We start from the raw sequence: 23485 nt of genomic DNA, 5'->3' as shown, positions 1-23485 counted from the left end.
GTGTTTTTAATTTCTTCTATTTGTTTCATCCCAAAGAAAATTTAAAATATTTCATTTGCTTAAATTTAGTAAGTAAGGGTTCTGTCAACTCAGGGGAAATTAATAAATCATTGACAGTTAATCCATCAGCAAAAAGATTTAAATGCACCTCCATCTGTGGCTCGCACGATAAAATGCAGTCACGCAAAGCAAAAAGCAGTTACATTATTCTTGAGCTACAAAATTCTGATGCTTTCTGCATGCAAAGCACATCCTGCACAACAAAAGCTATTATCAGTGAACTGCAGCCTTCGCTAAGCATTCCCCTGAAGTTCATTATCACAGGGCCTGGGTCTCGGCACAGTAAGATAATAGCTCCCTGGTGACTAGTAGCCAGATTGGCATTGCTGCTTTCATTCTCAAAGCTCAAGGCTCACCTCCCCCAAAGGCCACTGTTGCAGCCTTATATATGTATGAAAAAACCATGAAAGTTCAAAATGAGTCATGTCCTTGAAGAAGAAAGAAGAGAGCACTGGGACAGATATTAGCCTGTCACTAATACAATGCAGTCATATGTACTGCTTACATAGTAAGCACTGTGTCGTGTTGGACAACAGAGGCTTTGTTTTGTTCCTTTATTATTTTCTCAGGTGATCCTAACAAGTAATCTTGAGACGCGTTAAGGTTCTATAACAAGTTACAGAATATTTTTAAAATAAGGACAACCTTTAAAAAACGGCTTCAATTTTGCATGTTTTCAAAGACTGGAGTGAATGCCATTGTTTTAGATGAAAACCACCACAAAGCTAAATTAACAGTTGGATTAAAACTGAAAAAGTGATTGAAACCTATTATACACATGAATATGGACTTATGCCATAAATATTCTATTACAAACACCAAGATATGTATTTTTCCATGATGCATACAACAAAACCTCCAGAGCAATTAGCAGAAAATGCAGAATTTTAATCCTTTGAGTAAAATTATTTTTCACATAAAACTTCTATCATAACATCTGCTCCACCTTCTGACTTTAAGTGTAATGAATTGGAATCACAAAAAGCTATGGCACCATGCAATAATTGTTCCTCCACAATACTTGCTCAGGATAAAAGATAAAATGTGATGAAGTGGGCATACAAATTAACAGTCCATGTATTGTGCAACATTTGTTTTTTTTAAAAAATGCAGTAAGTTATAACTTGCATTTATTTATTCTATGTGCAAGAAGTACAAAATTTATCTGGGTGTTTGAAGGATTCAAACTACTGTCAGAACAATCTAGATCATTTCCCAACTCTCCCTCTGCTTCATATTCAAAGTGATGCATGGTGACAAACTTCTATTAACCTTTCCAAGGGGTAGCCATGCTTCTCCCAACTAAAACCAGTAAGGTACTTCAAATTATTGTTTTAATTTTACTTAAAACCAACATGGTACAAACAATAATTTCATGTTGCGAGGATCCGACACAGTCAAAACCCATGTTCTGATTTTATGGGATTACTGAAGAAACAAGGATAAGTAGAACTACATCAAAAAAAAGGTTCAAGAGATATAGAATCATAGAATCCCTCCAGTGCCAATCGATCCATCGAGTCTGCACTGACTCTCCGACAAGAGCATCTTGCCCAGGCCCACCCCTCACCTCATCCCCAACAGACAGAAGCCAATTATAGGTTCTTCAAAGTGATCTGATTCAGAATCAAACCTTGTCTGCATTGATTTAGTACTGGGTGATGCTTTTATCGACTAGGCCATCAGGAGGGCCAAAGGGCCTGTTCTTGTGCTGTACTGTTCTTTGAAACACAGTTTCAAAATTATATATGGCTTTAGTCCAACTAGGGAAGGGGCCATACTGGACGTGGTATTGGAGAATGAGCCCGGCCAAGTGGTTGATGTTTCAGTAGGGGAGCAGTTCGGGAACAGTAAGCTTTAAGGTACTGATGGATAAAGATAAGTGTGGTCCTCAAGTTAAGGTGCTAAACTGGGGGAAGGTTAATTACAACAATATTAGGCAGGAACTGAAGAATGTAGATTTGGGGCAGATGTGTGAGGGCAAATCAACATCTGGCATGTGGGAGGCTTTCAAGTGTAAGTTGATAGGGATTCAGGACCGACACATTCCTGTAAGGATGAAGGATAAGTATGGCAAGTTTTGGGAACCTTGGATAATCAGAAATATTGTGAGCCTAGTCAAAGAGAAAAAGGAAGCATTTATCAAAGGTAGGAGGCTGGGAACACACGAAGCAAGCGTGGAATACAAGTAGAAAGAAACTTAAGCAAGGAGTGAGGGCTAAAAGGGGTCACGAAAAAGCGTTGGCAGCAGGATTAAGGAAAATCCCAAGGTTTTTTATACATATATAACGAGGAAGAGGGTAGCCAGGGAGAGGGTTGGCCCAATCAAGAACAAGGGAGGGAATCTATGCGTGGAGCCAGAGGAAATGGGCGAGGTATTAAATGAGTACTTTGCGTCAGTATTCACCAAAGAGAAGGACTTGGTGGATGATGAGTCTGGGAAAGGATGTGTAGATAGTTTGAGTCATGTTGAGATCAAAAAGGAGGTGGTATTGGGGTTCTTGAGGAACATTAAGATAAACAAGTCCCCAGGGCCTGATGGGGTATACCCCAGAATACTGAGAGAGGCAAGGGAGGAAATTGCTGGGGCCTTGAGAGAAATCTTAGTATCCTCACTGGCTACAGGGGAGGTCCCAGAGGATTGGAGAATAGCCAATGTTGTTCCTTTGTTTAAAGGTAGCAAGAATAATCCAGGTAATTACAGGCCGGTGGGCCTTACACCAGTGGTAGGGAAATTATTGGGAGAGGATTCTTCGAGACAGAATTTATTCCCACTTGGAAATAAATGACGTATTAGTGAGAGGCAACTTTGTTTTGTGAAGGGGAGGTCGTGTCTCACGAACTTGATCAAGTTTTTCGAGGAAGTGACGAAGATGATTGATGAGGGTAGGGCAGTGGATGTTTTCTACATGGACTTCAGTAAGGCCTTGGACAAGGTCCCTCATGGCAGACTGATGCAGAAGTTGAAGTCGCATGGGTTCAGAGGTGAGCTGGCAAGGTGGATACAAAACAGGCTCAGTCAAAGAAGGCAGAGGGTAGCAGTGGAAGGGTGCGTTTCTGAATGGAGGGCTGTGACAAGTGGCGTACCTCAAGTATCAGTGTTGGGACCTTTGCTGTTTGTAATATATATATATAATAAATGATTTGGAGGAAAATGTAACTGGTTTGATTAGTAAGTTTGCAGACGACACAAAGGTTGGTGGATTTGCAGATAGTGATGAGGATACAACAGGATACAGATCAGTTGGAGATGGCAGATGGAGTTTAATCCGTATAAATGTGAGGTAATGCATTTTGGAAGGTCTAATACAGGTAGGAAATATGCAGTAAATGGCAGAACGCTTAAGAGTATTGATAGGCAAAGGGATCTGGGTGTACAGGTACACAGATCACTGAAAGTGGCAATGCAGGTGGAGAAGGTAGTCAAGAAGGCATACGGCATGCTTGCCTTTATCGGCCGGGGCATTGAGTATAAAAATTGGCAAGTCATGTTGCAGCTTTATAGAACCTTAGTTAGGCCGCACTTGGAATATAGTGTTCAATTCTGGTCGCCACACTACCAAAGGGATGTGGAGGCTTTGGAGAGGGTACAGAAAAGATTTACCAGGATGTTGCCTTGTATGGAGGGCATTAGCTATGAGGAGAGGTTGGAGAAACTTGGTTTGTTCTCACTGGAACGACGGAGGTTGAGGGGTGACCAGATAGAAGTCTGCAAGATTATGAGAGGCATGGACAGAGTGGATAGTCAGAAGCTTTTTCCCAGGGTGGAAGAGTCAATTACTAGGTGGCACAGGTTTAAGGTGCGAGGGACAAGGTTTAAAGGAGATGTACGAGGCAGATTTTCTTTTACACAGAGAGTAGTGGGTGCCTGGAACCCGTTGCCGGGGGAGGTAGTGGAAGCGGATACGGTAGTGACCTTTAAGGGACGTCTCGACAGGTACATGAATAGGATGGGAATAGAGGGATATGGTCCCCGGAAGGGTAGGGGGTTTTAGTTAAGTTGGGCAGCATAGTCGGTGCAGGCTTGGAGGGCCGAAGGGCCTATTCCTGTGTTGTAATTTTCTTTGTTCTTTATTAAGATGAAACCTAGATTATTGCTAAATTTGATGAAAATATTCATGAAGAATAATATAAAAATATCTGCGATCAAATGTAGAGTGAATATTACTTAAACCCCAAATTACCCATCTCCCAGGCAACCCCCCCCCCCTTTCCCAAATTATTTTGTACCTTGGGGAATTGCAATGTTTTTCTTCTCAGCAACTAACATAAATCCCATGGTGTTCTGGACTGCACATGTTGAAAAAAAAAATCATTTTCACAGATGAAGTCTACTACTACAATTGCTACAATCAAGTTCTTACTAGAGAAGGAGCATAGATTACTTTCAACGTACATAAAAGAAGAAAAAGTGGTATTTCAAATGCAATATATTGAGTCACCTGGTTTCAGATTCAACATTTTGGAAATGATGGTCAGTGAGAACCACCCATGAAAATAAACAAAAAATTCTGAAACCTAGTTTGTAAGGGATTGATCTGCTCTTCAAGTCAATGACTAACAAAAAGTAAGCAAAGTCAAGGAGTGGAGAGAGCAGGAATACGCAGGTCAGTTGAGTGTGTGAGGGGAGGGGTGGGCCAGGCAGAAGAACTAGATTGAGAGAGAAAGGTGGGGGGCATCCATGAGGGGCTGTGAACAATACAACTACAACCATGGCCAATAACATCATGGCCTGGTACATCCACCACTCTACAACAACCCTGGTTCAATGAAGAAGCAGCAGTATCAGGCATCATATAAATAATGTGGCAACCTGGTGAAGCTACAATACTTGCATGCCAAACAGTGAAAGCATCATGCAATAGACAGAGCTAAGCAATCCCACAATCAATGGATTGATCCAAGTTCTGCAATCCTAACTTGGAGAAGGCGGTTCCACAAATGTCTCCATCCTTAATGATGGGGGAGCCCAGCACATTAGTGCAATAGACAAGGCTAAAGTAGTTGCAACCACCCTCAGTCAGAAGTACAGATTGGATGATCCATCTCACCTTCTTCCTGAGGACCCGAGGATCACAGATGTCTATCTTCAACCAATTCAATTTACAACACGAGATATCAAGAAACAGATGAAGGCACTAAATACTGCAAATGCTTGGGGTCCTGGCAACATTCCAGCAAATATACTGAAGACTTGTTCCCCACAACTTGCCATGCCCCTAGCCAAGCTGCTCCAGTACAGCTACAACACTGCCAAGCACTAGGCAATATGGAAAATTGCCCAGGTTTGTCCTGTTCACAAAATGTAGGACAAATCTAACTCAGCCAATTATTGCCCCATCAGTCTACTCTTGATCATCTATGGTATTAACAAGCATACTTACGCAGCAATAACCTGCTCACTGATGCTCAGTTTGGCTTTGGCCAGTCCCACTCAGCTCTTGACCTTATTATAGCCATGGCCCAAATGTGGACAAAAGAGCTGAACTCGAGGTGAGGTGAGAGTGATTGCCCTTGATTGTAAGGCTGCATTTGACACAGTGGGATATCAAGAAGCTCTCGCAAAATTGGAGTCAGTGGGAATCAGGGGGAAAACTCTCCACTGGTTGAAGGCATACCTAACACAAAGGATGATTGTTGTGGCTGTTTGAGGTCAATCATTTCAGTCCCAGGAAATCACTGCAGGAGTTCATCAGGGTCGTGTCATAGGCCTAAACATCTTCAGCTGCTTCAGCAATTAACTTCCTTCCATTATATCAGGGGATGTTCAGCACCATTCACGGCTCTAGATACCGAATCATTCATGCCCATATGTAGTGCGACCTAGACAACATCTAGGCTCAGACTAATAAGTGGCAAGTAACATTCACACCACATAAGTGCCGGGCAATGACCATCTCCAACAGGAGAGCATCTAACCATTTGCCCTTGCGCATAATGGCATCATCATCGCCGAATCTCCCACTACCAGCATTGTGAGGGATACCATCGACCAGAAACTGACTTGACGAGCCATATAAGTACTGTGGCTAAAAGAACAGGTAGGGGCTGGGAATTCTGCAGACAATAACTCATCTCCTAACCCCCCCAAAGCACATCAGGAACCTAATGGAAAACTCTCCACTTACCTGGATGAATGTAGTTCCAACAACAGTCCAGAAACTCAACACCAGCTAGTACAAAGCAGCCTGCTTGATTGGCACTCCATCCACCACATTCAAAATTCACTCCCTCCTCCACCGACACACAGAGGCAGCACGTGCACCATCTATACAAGATTGTTTTGACTGCACCTTCCAAAATCCTGAAACCCCCTTCCTCACAGGTGTTTCGGTACCATATGGACTGCAGCAGTTCAAGAAGGCAATTCACTACCATCTTCTCAAAGGCAATTAGGAATGGGCAGCAAATGCTGATCTAACCAGCAGTGCCCACATCCAATAAAAAAGTTACCTGTATTAATTGGATTCTTTTCAGGTTTCTTCATTTCTGGGTTTGGACTACAGAACACATCCATTGGGGCCCATTCCAGGTAAAGTGGAACATGCTGGAACTAAATGTTAACAGAAATTAGAGATATTTCAGTTTGGTAACGTTGGATAGAGCCTGCAAAATCCTGGCAACACTATACATAGCTATGAATAGTTATTTCCTTATGTCCATAGCATTATTTTGGTAAACAAAATACTTTTCAATTATGGAAAATCATTCCATTATATTTTAAGGACGTGGAAATAAGGATTAAACACCTTGCACACTTTCCTCATCAAAATGGCAATCTTAAGTGCATTTTAAATGATGCAAAGAACTTTGTAATTTTACAGCTAGCATTGCAACTGCAAGTATAAATGGTTCACAGATGGTTCTTTCCTCACATGGAGAATAAAATGCAGACTTGCAGCCCTTAATCCCCAAAATTTAACAATTATATCTAAAAGAATCTGCACAGTTGGTTTGGAATAACAATTCATCAAGTTCCATAGAATTAGGTAGTGTATACTGCACAGAATCAGGCTATTCAGGCCAACTAGCTAGTTCTGGTGTTCATAGTCCCTATATATCTCCTCCAATTCCACCTATCTCATCTCAGCCTTTCATAGAATCAATACAGTAGAGAAGGGGGCCATTCAGCCCATTGAGTCTGTGCAGGTGATCAGCAGGGGTGGGGGGCCCCGCTGCCACTCTGCGCTTTGGGATCATGAGCACAGAGGGAGGGAGGCCAGTGATCGGGGTTGGCTACTGGGGTGGGTTTTCAGCCCGGTCTCAGGAGGGGGGTGGGGGACGGTCAGGGCTGCGCCTGGGCATGCTTGGGGGGCCAGCGAATGGGCCGTGCAGAAGTCATGGGGCTGGCCAGCGATTGAGCTGGCCAACAATTGGGGGGTCAACAGACAGGGGCCACTGCACATGTGCCAATCTCTGACAAATCAACGTATGTGCAGCGGCCTGCTCAGCGCTATGCTGCCAGCCTCTCCAGCAGGAATAGGCCCCGTCCACAGATTTTTTACATGATTTACGCAAGTGCACTCAGTGCAGAGTGTGGGAGATTCTTCTCTGAACTCTCACTGAAAAAACCAGCATGATTTACTTAAGTTTTCACGCAAATTCGACATTTCGAATGTTTTTGGGAGAGTTTCCCCCATTCTCTCTAGTTCTACTCTATTGAAGCCATTTATCATCTTGAAGTGTCTGTGGAGGGAAAATAAGATTTAACATTCCTGCTGGATGTTTCTCTCTCCATAGATGCCGGAAGACCTGCTGAGTATTCACAGCATTTTCTGTTTGTTTCAGATTTGCAGCTTCCAAAATATTTTGCCTTTCGTACCTTTTAAGTTTCTCTCTTTTGAAAAAAAAAGCCCGTCCTGTTCAGTCTTTCCCAATAGCTGTAATCCCATCCTTAGAAACACTGGAGTAAATGCAAAAACGATTTACACGTCCTTTCTGTAATATGGAAACTGGAAGTGCATTCTGACCAAGTCCTACAGAAATCCCATACATCTTCACTAGTTTTAAATTATTTACCCCTAGAAATAAGTCCCAGAGCTTTGTTAGTCTCCAAAGCTCAAAGCTGAAAACTTGGATCTGCAACTCCATTGGGTTCACTTCTCTAACATGGTCCTTGTTGGTTACTTGAATCAAAAATAGTGCCAGAAGGTTAAAAAGCTCCATCCTGTACCACTGAAGCTTTAAAATCAATGACCAGAACAAATTTGGATTTATAATAGTCCTTGCACGGAATATACCTTGGAATATGCAAGTTTTGTAAATGCTTGTTTGGCCTCTGTAGGTTCTAGGAATTCCACGATGGCAGTTATACCAGCTGATGGAAGCAAAACCCGTCCAAGTCCTCCATGTTTCTTAAATACTTCCTCCAATTCCTCTACTTGCGTTCCTGCAGGAAGATTCTTTACAAGGATAACTGTTTTACTTCTTTTTCCAGAACCCTATAAAAGTATAAAATATATATATAAATATCATGCAAAAGAAAATATTGTATGTAACTTAAAACATGTGGTTTGTCTCATCACCATTAGATACAGAATCATTCATCACAGAAGTTGGCCAATTTACTATTCAAGTCCATGCAAGTTTTTTGAAAGTATTATCCAATTGGTCGTACTACTTCTGCTCTTTCCCTATATTAAGTGGTGAAAATGGCAGCCTTTTTGAATTCAGCCTTTTGGTGCATTTGCCCAGCCCATTTTTTCTCACAGCTTAATGCACTCCAATTTACATTTGAGATGGAGCAGTCTAGCTTGCTCCCTTTCTCTGTGTGAGTTAAGAAATTCACTAATGGTTTCTCCACTACTGTCTACCACAAGCCTACCTTCACCAGTCAATATACTTGTTAGGATTCATAGAGCTCTACACATTATCAAATTAGCCTCATCAACAATCTTGTAAATAGGAGCCTAGCCATTTGCTCACATTGCAAGCTTGACAGAGAAACAAAGTGCATTAAAGATATCTAGCAGGTCACTGGCTATTCTGATCCGATCAGTGTTCGGTGTATCTTGCAAATTTGCAAATGGGCTAAAGGTCACCACTTCCGGACTTGAAAAGTGCCCATTCTATCTCAAACTGCTCTAGAAAGGCAAAGTTTGTACAAAATTTAAACAACAGGATAAGCAAACCGTTTCAGGCTGCTACTATACAATAGCAAGCTGAATGGTATTTTCCATTATTAGGATGCTGTCGCCAGTCTGAAAAGATGTTTTACTACAATTGAGCAACTACATATATGAATTTCAGTGTCAGGTAAATATACTGCATGTTCCAACAATTGGTTGATCATATCAATCAACCAGCTGTTCGTAATAGGTAGAATGCAGACCGTATCCAATCAGCCCATGCTTGCAAGATCCAAAATAAAATGTCTACTCTTAGATGTGATTCCATGATTGGGCAACATTTGCAGAACAATCCTAAAGGAGCTAATAACCACACTAAAATTAATTTAAGATAATCAGTCAAGCTCATAATGCAGATCATTTACACTTCCTAGAAGCAACATACATTTACACACTGGACCGAAACCATTCTCGGCAAAGAAAGGAATATGTTTAAGCCTTGAATCTTTTTGAATTACCCAGCATCAAGGGGAGCCTATAGTTCCCTGTTGCCTTCTCCACGGCAACATCTCAGCCAATCAGAGCCAACTTGCCAATCAATCAATCAGCACCCCTTTCCTCTTGTACAATTTGTGATTGTTTGAAATTTGGCATTTGTGTATTTCTCCTGATGAATGCAAGAACAAAAAAGATTCAGCAACCAGTCTCTCTTTTCAGTAATATTCAAGTTCTGTACTACCAAGTGACAACCATGTCTTGATTCTTGTATTCTATGTTCCTATTAATAATATACAACATGTTAATCCCAATAGGGACTCTAAAAAAAAATCAAAATTTCATTGTGGCATAATTGTTTTTATCTTTATTTTCCTGTGGTAAAGTTCAATTTTACACTCGGGAGCATCTACCAGGAAAAGAAAGCACAACAATTAATTAAAATACTTAATATTAATTTTGAATATTATAAACAGGAATAAATACAAAATAACTCTCAAGAGTCAACTCAATCTTTGGAATTATAATCTGCATTCTGCTGACAAAAAAAGGATTTTTCGAAACAACAGAAAACTGTTAAATAGTGAACTGAAGTACTGATTGTGATTTCTTGTACTCCGTTTCTGCAACTATATTTGATGGAAAACATGTTCAAGCTGTTGGACAAGAGATTAATTACCGCATGCTTCATGCTTCAGCAACAGTGAAAAAAATACATTAATGTTTCTGTTTAATGCATTAATCAACAAAGTTATTAACACTTGTCTGAAATGTCAGCTGTATTTATTTGAATTGTCTTACCTGACTGAAGGAGTCCAAGCTAACTCCATTATCCACCAAGAACTGCCTGGTCTCTTGTACAATCTGCGTCTCACCCAGGGCCATGCGGACTGCAACACTGCCTTGTCCTTCCTTCAAAACATCAAAGCAGGAATAAACTATTGAAGTATACATTTGTGAAAGAAGTCTGCATACTTGTTTAAAACAGGTTCCCGAGAGAAGAAAACATCTAGGGCATGCAGTGATTATTAAAATGCTAGAAGTTTATTCACTCTATCCAAATTTAACTAGTAGAAATGACTTTAATCTCATCACCTACATAAACTTGTATAGTATGAGCTAGCCATCAAATCTGATCAAAAATGATCTAGTGCAGATAATTATTTCAGCTTTATTGAGCAATAATATCACAAATTCTTTCCAGCGAATGTCATCACATAAGAACACAACAGGTTTTCACTAAAATTTAAATTATTTTTCTAAATCAGCTTTATACCTTGACTGAATGTGTACCCATTACATGAGACATGCAGCAGGAGAGAGGATTGATGCCTACAAAATATTATAACATGGACAGTCTAATCGAAACTGGCCAATGGACCTTCCAGTAGGGAGGAGAACTTGGCTGGGTCTGGCCAAGAAATCACCGAATCTGCAGCTTTCTGTCTCAGCCTACACTCATGACCCAAAACGTTCAAGAAACTTTATAACAAATATGGCTAGTGTGACCAAGAATGAAAAAGCTGTGCAGTTGAGAGAAAATAACCAATGGTGACCAATTCACCAATTAAATCTAACCTAAACTTAGGCTAACCTTAGCTGCAGGGCTACTTACCAGCAACTTGTCTTTACAGATCTACTGACTATTATGGGATGAAAGAGAAACCAGGAAATCACAGACCTATTGGTCCATTATCTATTGTGGGGAATCTGTTGTATTCAAGTCAGCCGCTCATCACTTTCTCAAGGGGCACCACATTCTGACGGGCAAATGGGAATGGACAGTAATTCTAGCACTGCCAGTGATGTCCAAATCCCCTGAATGATTAAATTAAAAATACATGCTGTTCAAATGAGTGACAAGGAAGTGACTAGTGGTGTCCAACAACAGTCTCCGTTCAGGCCTTAACTATTCACTATATTAATGACTCAGATAACACAAGAGTCAGCCAATATCCAAGTTTGCCGGTGCCACAAACATTGGTGGTGTACTTAGTGTAGGTGGCAGCACAAAGTTAGAGAGACATTGATATATTAAGCAAATCAGTAAAACTGTGGCAGATGAATTTCAACATAAAATAAGTATGAGATCACCTATTTTGGAAAGCAAAGTACTTTTTTAATGGTGAATAGTTAAGAACAGAGGAACTCCAAAGAGATTTATAGGTCCATGAACATAGGTCATTAAAATGTAGTCAGGTACAAAAGTAAACAAAAAAGCCAAAGGAATGTTAGCCTTTATAAATTAAGGGCTAGAATATAAAGAGGAAGAAATTTTGTCACAATTGTACAAAGCCCACATTAGATCGCATCTGGAATAAATGTTTTTAAAGGCATGTAGCTCAGATTCACCAGAATGTTACCAGAGCTTCAAGCATTAAACTATAAACGTGAAATACATGAACTACAGTAATGGCAGAACGCTTAAGAGTATTGATAGGCAAAGAGATGTGGATGTACAGATACACAGGTCACTGAAAGTGGCAATGCAGGTGGAGAAGCTAGTCAAGAAGGCATACAGCATGCTTGCCTTCATCGGCCGGGGGCATTGAGTTTAAAAATTGGCAAGTCACATTGAAGCTTTATAGAATCTTAGTTAGGCCGCACTTGGAATATAGTGTTCAATTCTGGTCGCCACACTACCAAAGGGATGTGGAGGCTTTGGAGAGGGTACAGAAAAGATTTACCAGGATGTTACCTGGCATGGAGGGCATTAGTTATGAGGAAAGGTTGGAGAAACTTGGCTTGTTCTCACTGGAACGCCAGAGGTTGAGGGGCGACTTGATAGAAGTCTACAAGATTATGAGAGGCATGGACAGAGTGGATAGTCAGAAGCTTTTTTCCCAGGGTGGAAGAGTCAATTACTAGGGGGCACAGGTTTAAGGTGTGAGGGGCAAGGTTTGAAGACGTACGTGACAGATTTTTTACACAGAGAGTAGTGGGTGCCTGGAAGCCAGGGAAGGTAACGGAAACAGATGCGGTAGTGACTTTTAAGGGGCGTCTTGACAAATACATGAATAGGATGGGAATAGAGGGATATGGTCCCCGAAAGGGTAGGGGGTTTTAGTTAAGTCGGGCAGCACGGTCAGTGCAGGCTTGGAGGGTCGAAGGGCCTGTTCCTGTGCTGTAATTTTCTTTGTTCTTTATAAAATTTATATTTCCTGTTTAAGGAGTGATTTGATTAAGGGTTTTAGGATTTTGAAAATAATGGATAAAGTAGATAAAAACACACTATTTATGCTGGTGGGGCTACCAAGGTCAAGACAACATAATCTTGAAATCAGAGCCTGGCCATGCAGAAGGCAGGAAACATTCTACACACAAAGCTCACCACCAAGCAGGAGTGTGCTAGCACAATTAATAATTTCAAATGAGATTGGCAGACTTTTTCTAGCGAAGGGTATTAAGGGATATGGATTCAAGGCAAATCAGCTGTGATCTCAAGGAATGGTGGAAAAGGCCCGAGAGTGTAATTGGCTAACCTTTGTTCCAATGTTCACTAAACAAATAGTTAGCCCTTAAATGATACCTTAAGCAGTTGCATTTGTATGAATTACCCACTGAATCAAAATGGAAAAGGCCATTCAACCCATTGATTCCATACCTACTCTATAAAGCAATCCAGTCAGCCTCATCTCCACCCCCCGCCACCCTCGAGTGCCCATACTCCTGCAAGTACACATCCAATTCCCCATGAAACAGAAGTTCTGCCATGCTCATAGGCCACGACTACCAGGTCTTTACCAAACACTGTCTAAAACAAAAAATCCTCACAGCAGCCCGACATCCCTTAGCCAAAGCCTTAAATCTATGTCCCTTGTATCATCAGCTCATAGAAATAGCTTTTCTTTGTCTACCTTACCTAAACCTGTCATAACCTCGCACACCTCTATCAAATCTTCTCAATCTCTTCTGCTCCAAGGAGAACAATCAGCTTCTCCAACCTAACCTTGCATTCCTGTAACTATTCTCATAAATCTCCTCTGTACTCTCTTAACAACCTTCACATCCTTCCTATAATATTATCAGTAAAAACTAAATCACGAGAGCTATATGCTAGGCCCAACATCAGCCCTATTAATAGTGCATGGAATCAGAAACTAGAAGCAGAAACTAGGCCATCCGGCCTTTCGCTTGCTCTCACTCCATCTGACGAAGAAGCAGCGCTCCGAAAGCTAGTGGCGTTTGCTACCAAATAAACCTGTTGGACTTTAACCTGGTGTTGTTAGACGCCTTACTGTGTAAACAGAGTGAACACAGTAAGAAGTTTAACAACACCAGGTTAAAGTCCAACAGCTGTCCTGTCTGGAGACAATACACATCTCTTTAGCCTGTCTTGATGCTCTCTCCACTCACATTGTTTGTATCTTAAAGACTTGATTAGCTGTAAGTAATCACATTCCAACCATTATTCATGTAAATTGAGTTTGTGTCTTTATATGCCCTGTTTGTGAACAGAATTCCCACTCACCTGAAGAAGGGGCTTGGGGCTCCAAAAGCTTGTGTGGCTTTTGCTACCAAATAAACCTGTTGGACTTTAACCTGGTGTTGTTAAACTTCTTACTGTGTTTACCCCAGTCCAAAGCCGGCATCTCCACATCATGACTTCCATAAACAGAGTGAGCCCAGGAGAACTTTTGTCAAAATCATTAGCTTTAGTTAAATTAAGGTTTTTAATGGCACAGTTACAAGAGAACTATAGAATTGGCATGAATAGCAAATCCAGAGTCAAGGTCAGTGTGATTTGCTAAAGAATCAGCTTGGACTTTAACTTGGAATTACAACAGCATTTCTGTATCAGATAAACTTGCCTCTGAGCCCTTGGACAAGACATTTCTTTTATTCATTCCTGTGACATAGGTGTCGCTGGATAGCCACATTTATTGCCCATCCCTAGTTGCCCTTGAAAAGGTGGTAGTGAGCTGTCTTCTTGAATCGCTGCAGTCCATGTGCTGTGGGTTAACCCACAATGCCATTAGGAAGGGAATTCCAGGACTTTAACCCAGCAACTGCGAAGGGATGGCAATATATTTCCAAGTCAGGATGGTGAGTGACTTGGAGGGGAACTTGCAAGTGGTGGTGTTTCCATGTTTGCTGCCCTTGTCATTCTAGGTGAAAGTGGTCGTGGGTTTGGAAAGTGCTCTCTAAGGACCTTTGCTGCAGTGCATCTTCTAGATAGTATACACTGATGCTACTGAACATCAGTGGTGGAGGGAGTGGGTGTTTGTGGATGTGGTGCTAATCAAGTCCTGGATGGTGTTAAGTTTCTTGAGTGTTGTTGGAGCTGTACCTATCTAGACAAGTGGGGAGTATTCCATCACACTCCTGACTTGTATCTTGTAGATGGTGGATAGGCTTTGGGGAGTCAAGAGACGAGTTACTCGCTGCAGTATTCCTAGCCTCTGGCCTGCTCTTGTAGCCGTAATCTTTACGTTGACAAGTCCAGTTGATTTCACATGAGACACCATAACAATTACAGAAGTAGATCATTGATCTGTTTGGCAAAATAACGAAAGAGTTCAAATCATTTTCATAGAGACAATGGGTTATTCTTCCCTGGAACTGCTGTTTTGAATGCTACAAAGGGAGCAGCAGATTGGCACACTATCTAGAATGGGTATACAAGTTAGAGTCGGGTGCTGGGGGCCCAGCAATAAGAGAAAGAGGGAGAAAAAAACCTGGCAGGATAGGATCAGTTCTGTTCTCTTGCTAGCAAATCAGAAGAATTGCAGAACATAAGGGCAGATTAACAGGAAAACAGATAAAAGATAAGAACAAAATCATCTTTTTGTTCAAGTTTTAAGAAAGCACAATGGAAAATGAAAATTATTTGGCTTAACTCATATGCTCAAGTAAGTTGGTGATTTTGAAACATCAAAGGGCCGATCACAATAAGGCCTGCTCTTGCACACCATCAATCAGATCATTTGTTTATTTTATTTCAGTAGGGAGTGATGCATAGTGCTGCAAAAAGGAGCAAGTGCTTGTGAATTTGTATTCCCATTTTACAATATTTTTGAGAGTGGTGGAACCATGTGACTTGTACAAAACTGCTTGCGCCATTCAAATTAAAACTTACGTGATCGAACACTTGGCTTTTTGTAGCATTATATTTTGCTGCTATTGCATCAGCAACAGCATTAGTTCCCATAAATAAGCTGTTCCAGTTGTATGAGCTGAAAAGTACAAGAAAAACATTCATATTCCATACATGAAATAGAAACATTTCACAAACTTAAAAATTCTGTCTCTCCCTGAAACATGAATTTGGTGCAACTTGAAATAAGCAATATAAACAACACAGCAAAGTTCAAAGTTAGCAGATAAAAATCAAATTAGATAATTTGATTTAAAATGACTTCCGTCTTTCAAGGAAAAGGTGACAGAAAATGAAGGCCTAATTTCTGATTACTCTATATCTTAACTGATCGGAGCATCACTGATAGTGTGGAGTCTGTATAGATGTTATTTATTTAAGATTCACTTTCCTATGTAGTAAGCTGGAAATCAAAAGTAATCAAGAGATGGAAAAGTAAGCCGAGGATTATTGCATTAGCACTCCTTGTGACACCAATAAATAAATACTAAATTAACAAAAAAAACCTAAAAAGACTGGGCTACAGTTTAAAATTCGAGATTACTAACACCAAAGAATCCAGAAACTTCCTTCAAATGATCTCTTGAAATAAAGAACATCTCAGTCCAGGCAATCCAATTTTCTAACATTAGCCAAAAAATCTCAACTCAACTGGGCAAATGTGAATGAATTCCCAGCATTATCTTGTGGGAGTTACCCTAGGAGTCCTCAATTTGGAGGAAGCACTGAGGGTGGCAAGGGCACTGAATGTACTCTGGGTGAACATAGAACATAGAACATAGAACATTACAGCGCAGAACAGGCCCTTCGGCCCACGATGTTGCACCGACCAGTTAAAAAAAAAACTGTGACCCTCCAACCTAAACCAATTTCTTTTCGTCCATGAACCTATCTACGGATCTCTTAAACGCCCCCAAACTAGGCGCATTTACTACTGATGCTGGCAGGGCATTCCAATCCCTCACCACCCTCTGGGTAAAGAACCTACCCCTGACATCGGTTCTATAACTACCCCCCCTCAATTTAAAGCCATGCCCCCTCGTGCTGGATTTCTCCATCAGAGGAAAAAGGCTATCACTATCCACCCTATCTAAACCTCTAATCATCTTATATGTTTCAATAAGATCCCCTCTTAGCCGCCGCCTTTCCAGCGAAAACAATCCCAAATCCCTCAGCCTCTCCTCATAGGATCTCCCCTCCATACCAGGCAACATCCTGGTAAACCTCCTCTGCACCCTCTCCAAAGCCTCCACATCCTTCCTGTAATGTGGGGACCAGAACTGCACACAGTACTCCAAGTGCGGCCGCACCAGAGTTGTGTACAGTTGCAACATAACGCTACGACTCCTAAATTCAATCCCCCTACCAATAAACGCCAAGACACCATATGCCTTCTTAACAACCTTATCTACTTGATTCCCAACTTTCAGGGATCTATGCACACATACACCTAGATCCCTCTGCTCCTCCACACTATTCAAAGTCCTCCCGTTAGCCCTATACTCAACACATCTGTTATTCCTACCAAAGTGAATTACCTCACACTTCTCCGCATTAAACTCCATCCGCCACCTCTCGGCCCAACTTTGCAACCTGTCTAAGTCTTCCTGCAAACTACGACACCCTTCCTCACTGTCTACCACACCACCGACTTTGGTGTCATCAGCAAATTTGCTAATCCACCCAACTATACCCTCATCCAGATCATTAATAAATATTACAAACAGCAGTGGCCCCAAAACAGATCCCTGAGGTACACCACTTGTAACCGCACTCCATGATGAATATTTACTATCAACCACCACCCTCTGTTTCCTATCCGCTAGCCAATTCCTGATCCAATTTCCTAGATCACCCCCAATCCCATACATCTGCATTTTCTGCAGAAGCCTACCATGGTGAACCTTATCAAACGCCTTACTAAAATCCATATATACCACGTCCACTGCCTTGCCCCCATCCACCTCCTTGGTCACTTTCTCAAAAAACTCAATAAGGTTAGTAAGGCACGACCTACCTGCCACAGAACCATGCTGACTATCACCTATCAATTCATTACTCTCCAAATAACTATAAATCCTATCCCTTATAATTTTTTCCAACATCTTGCCGACAACAGAAGTGAGACTCACCGGTCTATAATTCCCGGGGAAGTCTCTGTTCCCCTTCTTAAACAATGGGACAACATTCGCTAACCTCCAATCTTCTGGTACTATACCAGAGGCCAACGACGACCTGAAGATCAGAGCCAGAGGCTCTGCAATCACTTCTCTTGCCTCCCAGAGAATCCTTGGATAAATCCCATCCGGACCAGGGGATTTATCTATTTTCAGACCCTCCAGAATATCCTGCACATCCTCCTTATCAACTGTAATACTGTCTATTCTACTCCCTTGCAACCCAGTGTCCTCCTCAGCTATATTCATGTCCCCTTGCGTGAACACCGAAGAGAAATATTGGTTCAATGCTTCACCAATCTCCTCCGGTTCCACACATAACTTCCCTCTGCCATCTATAACTGGCCCTAAACTTGCCCTAACCAACCTTCTGTTCTTGACATACCTATAGAACGCCTTAGGATTCTCTTTAACCCTATCCGCCAAAGTCTTCTCATGTCCCCTTTTAGCCCTTCTAAGCTCGCTCTTCAACTCCCTCTTCAATGCCCAGAATGGCTTGGTAGCACCACAACAGACCAGGCTGGCCAAGTCCTAAATGATGTAGCAACAAGAACGGGTCTGAGATAGGTGGGGAAGGAACCAACAAGTAGTTAACACATTTTTGACCTCATCGTCACCAACTGCCAGCCACATGCCACATGACGCATAGTTCTTGTGGAGACAAAGTCCAGTCTTCACACTAAAGATACCCTCCATTGTGCTTTGTGGTACCAACACCATGCTAAATGAGATAGATTGCAAACAGATCTAGCAACTCAAGTGTGGGCAACCATGAGGTGCTGTAGGCCATCAGAAGCAGAACTATATACAACCACATCTGTAACCTCATGGCCCAATATACCCTTACTTTACCATTACCACTGAGCCAGGGGATCAATCCTGATTCAAAGAAGAGTGCAACAGGACATGCTAGGGGCAGCATCAGGCATACCTAAAAATGGGATGACAACCTGGTGAAGCTACAACACAAGACTGCTTATGCACCAAACAGTATCTGATTGAGCTAAGTAAACCCACAAGCAATGGATCAGATCTAGGCACTGCAATCCTGTCACATCCAGTTGTGAATGGTGGTGGATAATTAAACAAACTGGCGGAGCAGACTCCACAAATATCCCCATCGTCAATGATGGAGGAGCCCAGCACATCAGTGCAAAAGGTAAGGCTGAGAAGTGCCAAATAGATGATTCATCTTGGTCTCATCCAGTGGTCCCCAACATCACAGATGCCAGACAACAACCTAAAATATCCCTCGCTGGATACGCAAAAGCGATGGGCTCTGACAATGTTCAGGCAATAGCATTGAAGACCTGTGCTCCTGAACGTGCCTCTCCCCTCATCAAGCTGTTCCAGGATAGCTACAACTGTCACCTACCCGGTAATATGGAAAATTACCCAGGTATGTCTTACACACAAAAAGCAAGACAAATCAAACACAGCCAATTACCTCCCCATCAGTCTATTCTTGATCATCAGTGAAGGGGGCCATTAAAAGTGTTATCAAGCAAAATCCTTCCACTGATGCTCAATTTGAGTTCTGCCAGAGTGACTCAGCTCCTGACCTTATTACAGCCTTGGTCCAAACATGGACTAAAGGGCCAAACACCAGAGGTGATGCAAAAGTGACTGCTCTTGACATCAAGGCAGCATTTGATTGAATATCACACTAGAAGACAGAGCAAAACTGGAGTCAATGGAAATCGGGGGGGAAACTCTGCTAGTTGGAGTCACGCATGGCACATAAGATGGTTGTGGTTGTTGGATGTCAATCATCGCAGCTCCAGGGCATCAGTGCAGGAGTTCAAGGTAGTGTCCTTAGCCCAATCATCTTCAGCTGCTTCATCAAAAGCCTTCCTTTGATCACAAGGTCAGAAGTGTGAATGTTCACTGATGATTGCACATTGTTCAGCACCATTTGTGATTCCTTAGATACTGAAACAGCCCATGTCCAAATGTAGCAAGATCTGGACAATACCCAGACTTGGGTTGACAAGTGGTAAGTAATATTACTGCCACACAAGTGCCAGTCAATGACCATCTCCAACGAGAGAGAATTTCCCCATGACATTCAATGGCATCACCATCACTGAATCCCCCTCTGTCAACATCCTGGGGGTTATCAAGGATCTGAAATTGAACTGGACTAGCCATATAAATAATGTGGCTACAAGAGCAAATCAGGAATCCTGCAGCGAGTAACCCATTTCCCAACTCCACAAAGCCTATCCACCATTTACAAGGCTAAATCAGGAGTGTGATGGAATACTCTCCCATTTGCCTGGATGAGTGCAACTCCAACATCACTCAAGCATCTCAATAGCATCCAGGTCAAAGCAGCCTCTTAAATGGCACCCCATCCACAAACATTCACTCCCCCACTACTGACAAACAGTGGCAGCGGTGTGTACCATCTACAAGATGCACTGCAGGAACTCACCAATGCTCCTTAGACAGCATCTTCCAAATCCACAACCACTACCATCTAGAAGGACAAGGACAGCAGACACAAGGGAACACCATCTCCTGGAAGTTCCCTTCGAAACCACTCACCATCCTGACTAGGGAATACATTGCCATCTCTTCACTATCAGTGGGTCAGAATCTTGGTACTCTCTCCTAACAGTACATTGGGTGTAACTACACCACATAGACTGCATTCTGGAGATAGTTTGCTGCAATAAATGCACATAGCCTTATGTTTTCAATGCCACTTAGTTAGGCACATTACATTTGGAATCTCCAAACCACTTAAAATACATCACACATGCATACCAATATAAAATTGAATAATCTGAAGTTTGAAATAAAAGTTACAAAATTCAACATTTGGTTGGTCAATTGTAAACAAACAGAAATGAAGGAAGAATATTTCTATATTTGAAGTTTTTCAACTATAGGATGCAGAGCTTTTAGGACCAAAGACATAAAACTATCAACTGAGCAACTACCGCCATGTGAATCTGTAATTTCAATGCATTGATATCCAACCTGTTACTGTTGGCCTTGTCTTTTGCTGCTTTGCTTCTCTTGTATGTAGAGGAACCTGATGTATCAACATCTTCAGCCTTTTCCTTTTTTATTGTAGATGGCAAAATGTGCATCATCCTGCCCTGTGTAGATAGAAAATAATTTTACTGTATATCATTATTCAAGTTTTTCTTCCAATTTCAAGCTGTTATTTGAACAATCACATGCTGCATAAAAGATAATTTTGCATAAAAGATAATTTACTTAAGAAATAAAGTTTCATATTTATCCATTAATAAACAATGGACAATTTGTTCAGCAGTTAAATGGCTTTAAACTGTGCCAAGACAACCATGTGACACAGCACACTGGTTTCTCAACATAATGAAGCAATCAAAAACCTGAATAGCCTTAAAACAAACTGTGCTAAAAGTCTGAACAAAACATTCTAAAATGAGTATTTCCTTAAATAATTTCCTGATGTATAAAGCATTTTATTTGAATTTGGGCCAGCAACACATTTTTAAATAAATTATGATTCTGCTCAATCAATAAGACATGCAAATAAATGTTTGTGCAATCTGCAATTCTTGCACATTAGTGTGATTAAAGGCAACAATTTCTGAGATTTATTTTCCCTTGAAATAACAAGTGCTGTTTTAAAAGTTCAACAGGTTGCTCGCTGAATTTGAATGAATATTGATTTTGCAAATAGAATATGTACGTAAAATATACAGTAAATGGCAGAATCCTTAAGAGTACTAATAAGCAGAGGGATCTGGGTGTACAGGTACACAGGTCACTGAAAGTGGCAATGCAGGTGGAAAAGGTAGTCAAGAAGGCATATGGCATGCTTGCCTTCATCGACTGGGGCATTGAGTTTGCTGCAGCTTTATAGAACCTTAGTTAGGCCGCACTTGGAATATAGTGTTCAATTCTGGTCGCCACATAGAAGGATGTGGAGGCTTTGGAGAGGGTACAGAAAAGATTTACCAGGATGTTGCCTAGTATGGAGGGCATTAGCTATGAGGAGAGGTTGGATAAACTTGGTTTGTTCTGACTGGAACAACGGAGGTTGAGGGGGCGACCTGATAGAAGTCTACAAGGTTATGAAGGGCATGGGCAGAGTGGATTGTAAGAAGCTATTTCCCAGGGTGGAAGAGTTTATTACTAGGGGGCATAGATTTAAGGTGCGAGGGGCACGGTTTAAAGGAGAGGTACGAGACAAGTTTGTTTTTGACATAGGAGCTTGGTCCTCGCTGCCGGGAGGGGTAGAGGAAGCAGATACGATGGTGTGTTTTAAGGGGTGTCTTGACAATTACATGAATAGGATGGGAATAGAGGGATACGGTCCCCGGAAGGGTAGGGGGGTATTAGTTCAGTCAAGCAGCATAGTTGGTGCAGGCTTGGAGGGACGAAGGGCCTGTTCCTGTGCTGTAATTTTCTTTATTCTTTGAAACCAGATTGTTTATTCAATTTACCCTCCACTGACATCAATTGGCATATTGAGTGGACATTGTGGGTGGGCTATGACACATGTCAATCCTGTGATTAGGAGAGCTCAAACCCATGCTCATCAACTCTCTGATAACTCACTGTTTATTCAACCAAATTAACCCTCTGAGTCAGGCCTCGCTGCAATAAAACATGATAATGATTGATCAAACCATTTTGCAATGCAAATGTGGAGAAAGACCATTCACTGAACAGAAATTCTTTTGCACTCTACTCCAGTCAACAGCAAATGAGAGTGTTTTCTCTTGGAGGTTTCACTTTCCAATTGATTAAAATCCAGCTGCACTTTATGCAAGGGACCCAAATATGTCTGGATTAAGATAAATTGGTCAGTCATGCAAAAATAAAATATGCAATCCAAAATCATGTGAGCACAAATGCTCTCAATAGCTTGTTTCGATTTTCTTAAATGCAGTGATGCATTTCCTCAAAATCAGACACATCGCTAATTAAACAAAAACTTTCATCTTACAAAGTCTTATATGCCAAGTTCAAAAAGTTTTGGAACGAGTACAATTATTGTTCTCTCCTCCCAAAAAAGTCATGAGGTGGATGACAGAGTGATAACGTATGAAAATGGAAAACATATCAGAGGTAATGAAATATTATGAACTAGAGGAAGTGGAAATTTGAAAATATTTTTATAAAAGGTGTATTCTTCGAATTCCAATGAAGTGTTTTCATCAGCCAGTTTTTAGTCTTCCAGGCACGATTTCCATTTATAGAATTTTCAGGCTTCATTTTAAAATTTGCTGCATTTGGACTCCTTTTTAAAAACAATTGTAATTGAAGAAAGATACCTCAGCTGTAATTCTCAAAGGTTTAATACCTCAGATTAGTCACTGCCACCCTCTGGTGAGTTTGATGAGTTACATATTTAAATGTGTTCCTTTGAAATTCTGATGTTACATTTTGAACTGTTTTCTTCATTGTTATTCCTTTAAAACTGTTATGCCATATTTCCCCTCGTTCAGGACCAAAATTAGAAAGATGGGAAATTGTGTGAGACAGCCCACTCAAAATCCACAACAAACACAGCGTGTGTGTGTGTGTAGAGAAAGAACATGAACTGTCCTACCACCTTCAGAAAACTGAATACACAAATT

The 23485-nt window shown here is 41.3% G+C and overlaps 1 protein-coding gene across 2 annotated transcripts in view; it reads right to left on the bottom strand.

Annotated features, from left to right (window-relative positions):
• The window catches only part of rbm19 (RNA binding motif protein 19), a 238010-nt gene that overhangs the window by 188979 nt on the left and 25546 nt on the right, over positions 1 to 23485 (bottom strand). For both annotated transcript variants that reach the window (XM_078227007.1, XM_078227006.1), the window contains exons 12-16: positions 20886 to 21007; positions 15703 to 15799; positions 10425 to 10535; positions 8301 to 8501; positions 6514 to 6613 (exon numbers count right to left, since the gene is read on the bottom strand). In XM_078227007.1, the coding sequence (XP_078083133.1) occupies positions 6514 to 6613; positions 8301 to 8501; positions 10425 to 10535; positions 15703 to 15799; positions 20886 to 21007 (631 nt within the window). The remainder of the gene's footprint in view (positions 1 to 6513; positions 6614 to 8300; positions 8502 to 10424; positions 10536 to 15702; positions 15800 to 20885; positions 21008 to 23485) is intronic.

This window comes from Mustelus asterias, chromosome 13 (genome assembly GCF_964213995.1).
Source record: "Mustelus asterias chromosome 13, sMusAst1.hap1.1, whole genome shotgun sequence".
NCBI lineage: Eukaryota > Metazoa > Chordata > Chondrichthyes > Carcharhiniformes > Triakidae > Mustelus > Mustelus asterias.
Note: the sequence above shows the minus strand (reverse complement) of the source record. Positions and strands in the feature narration are given on the sequence as shown.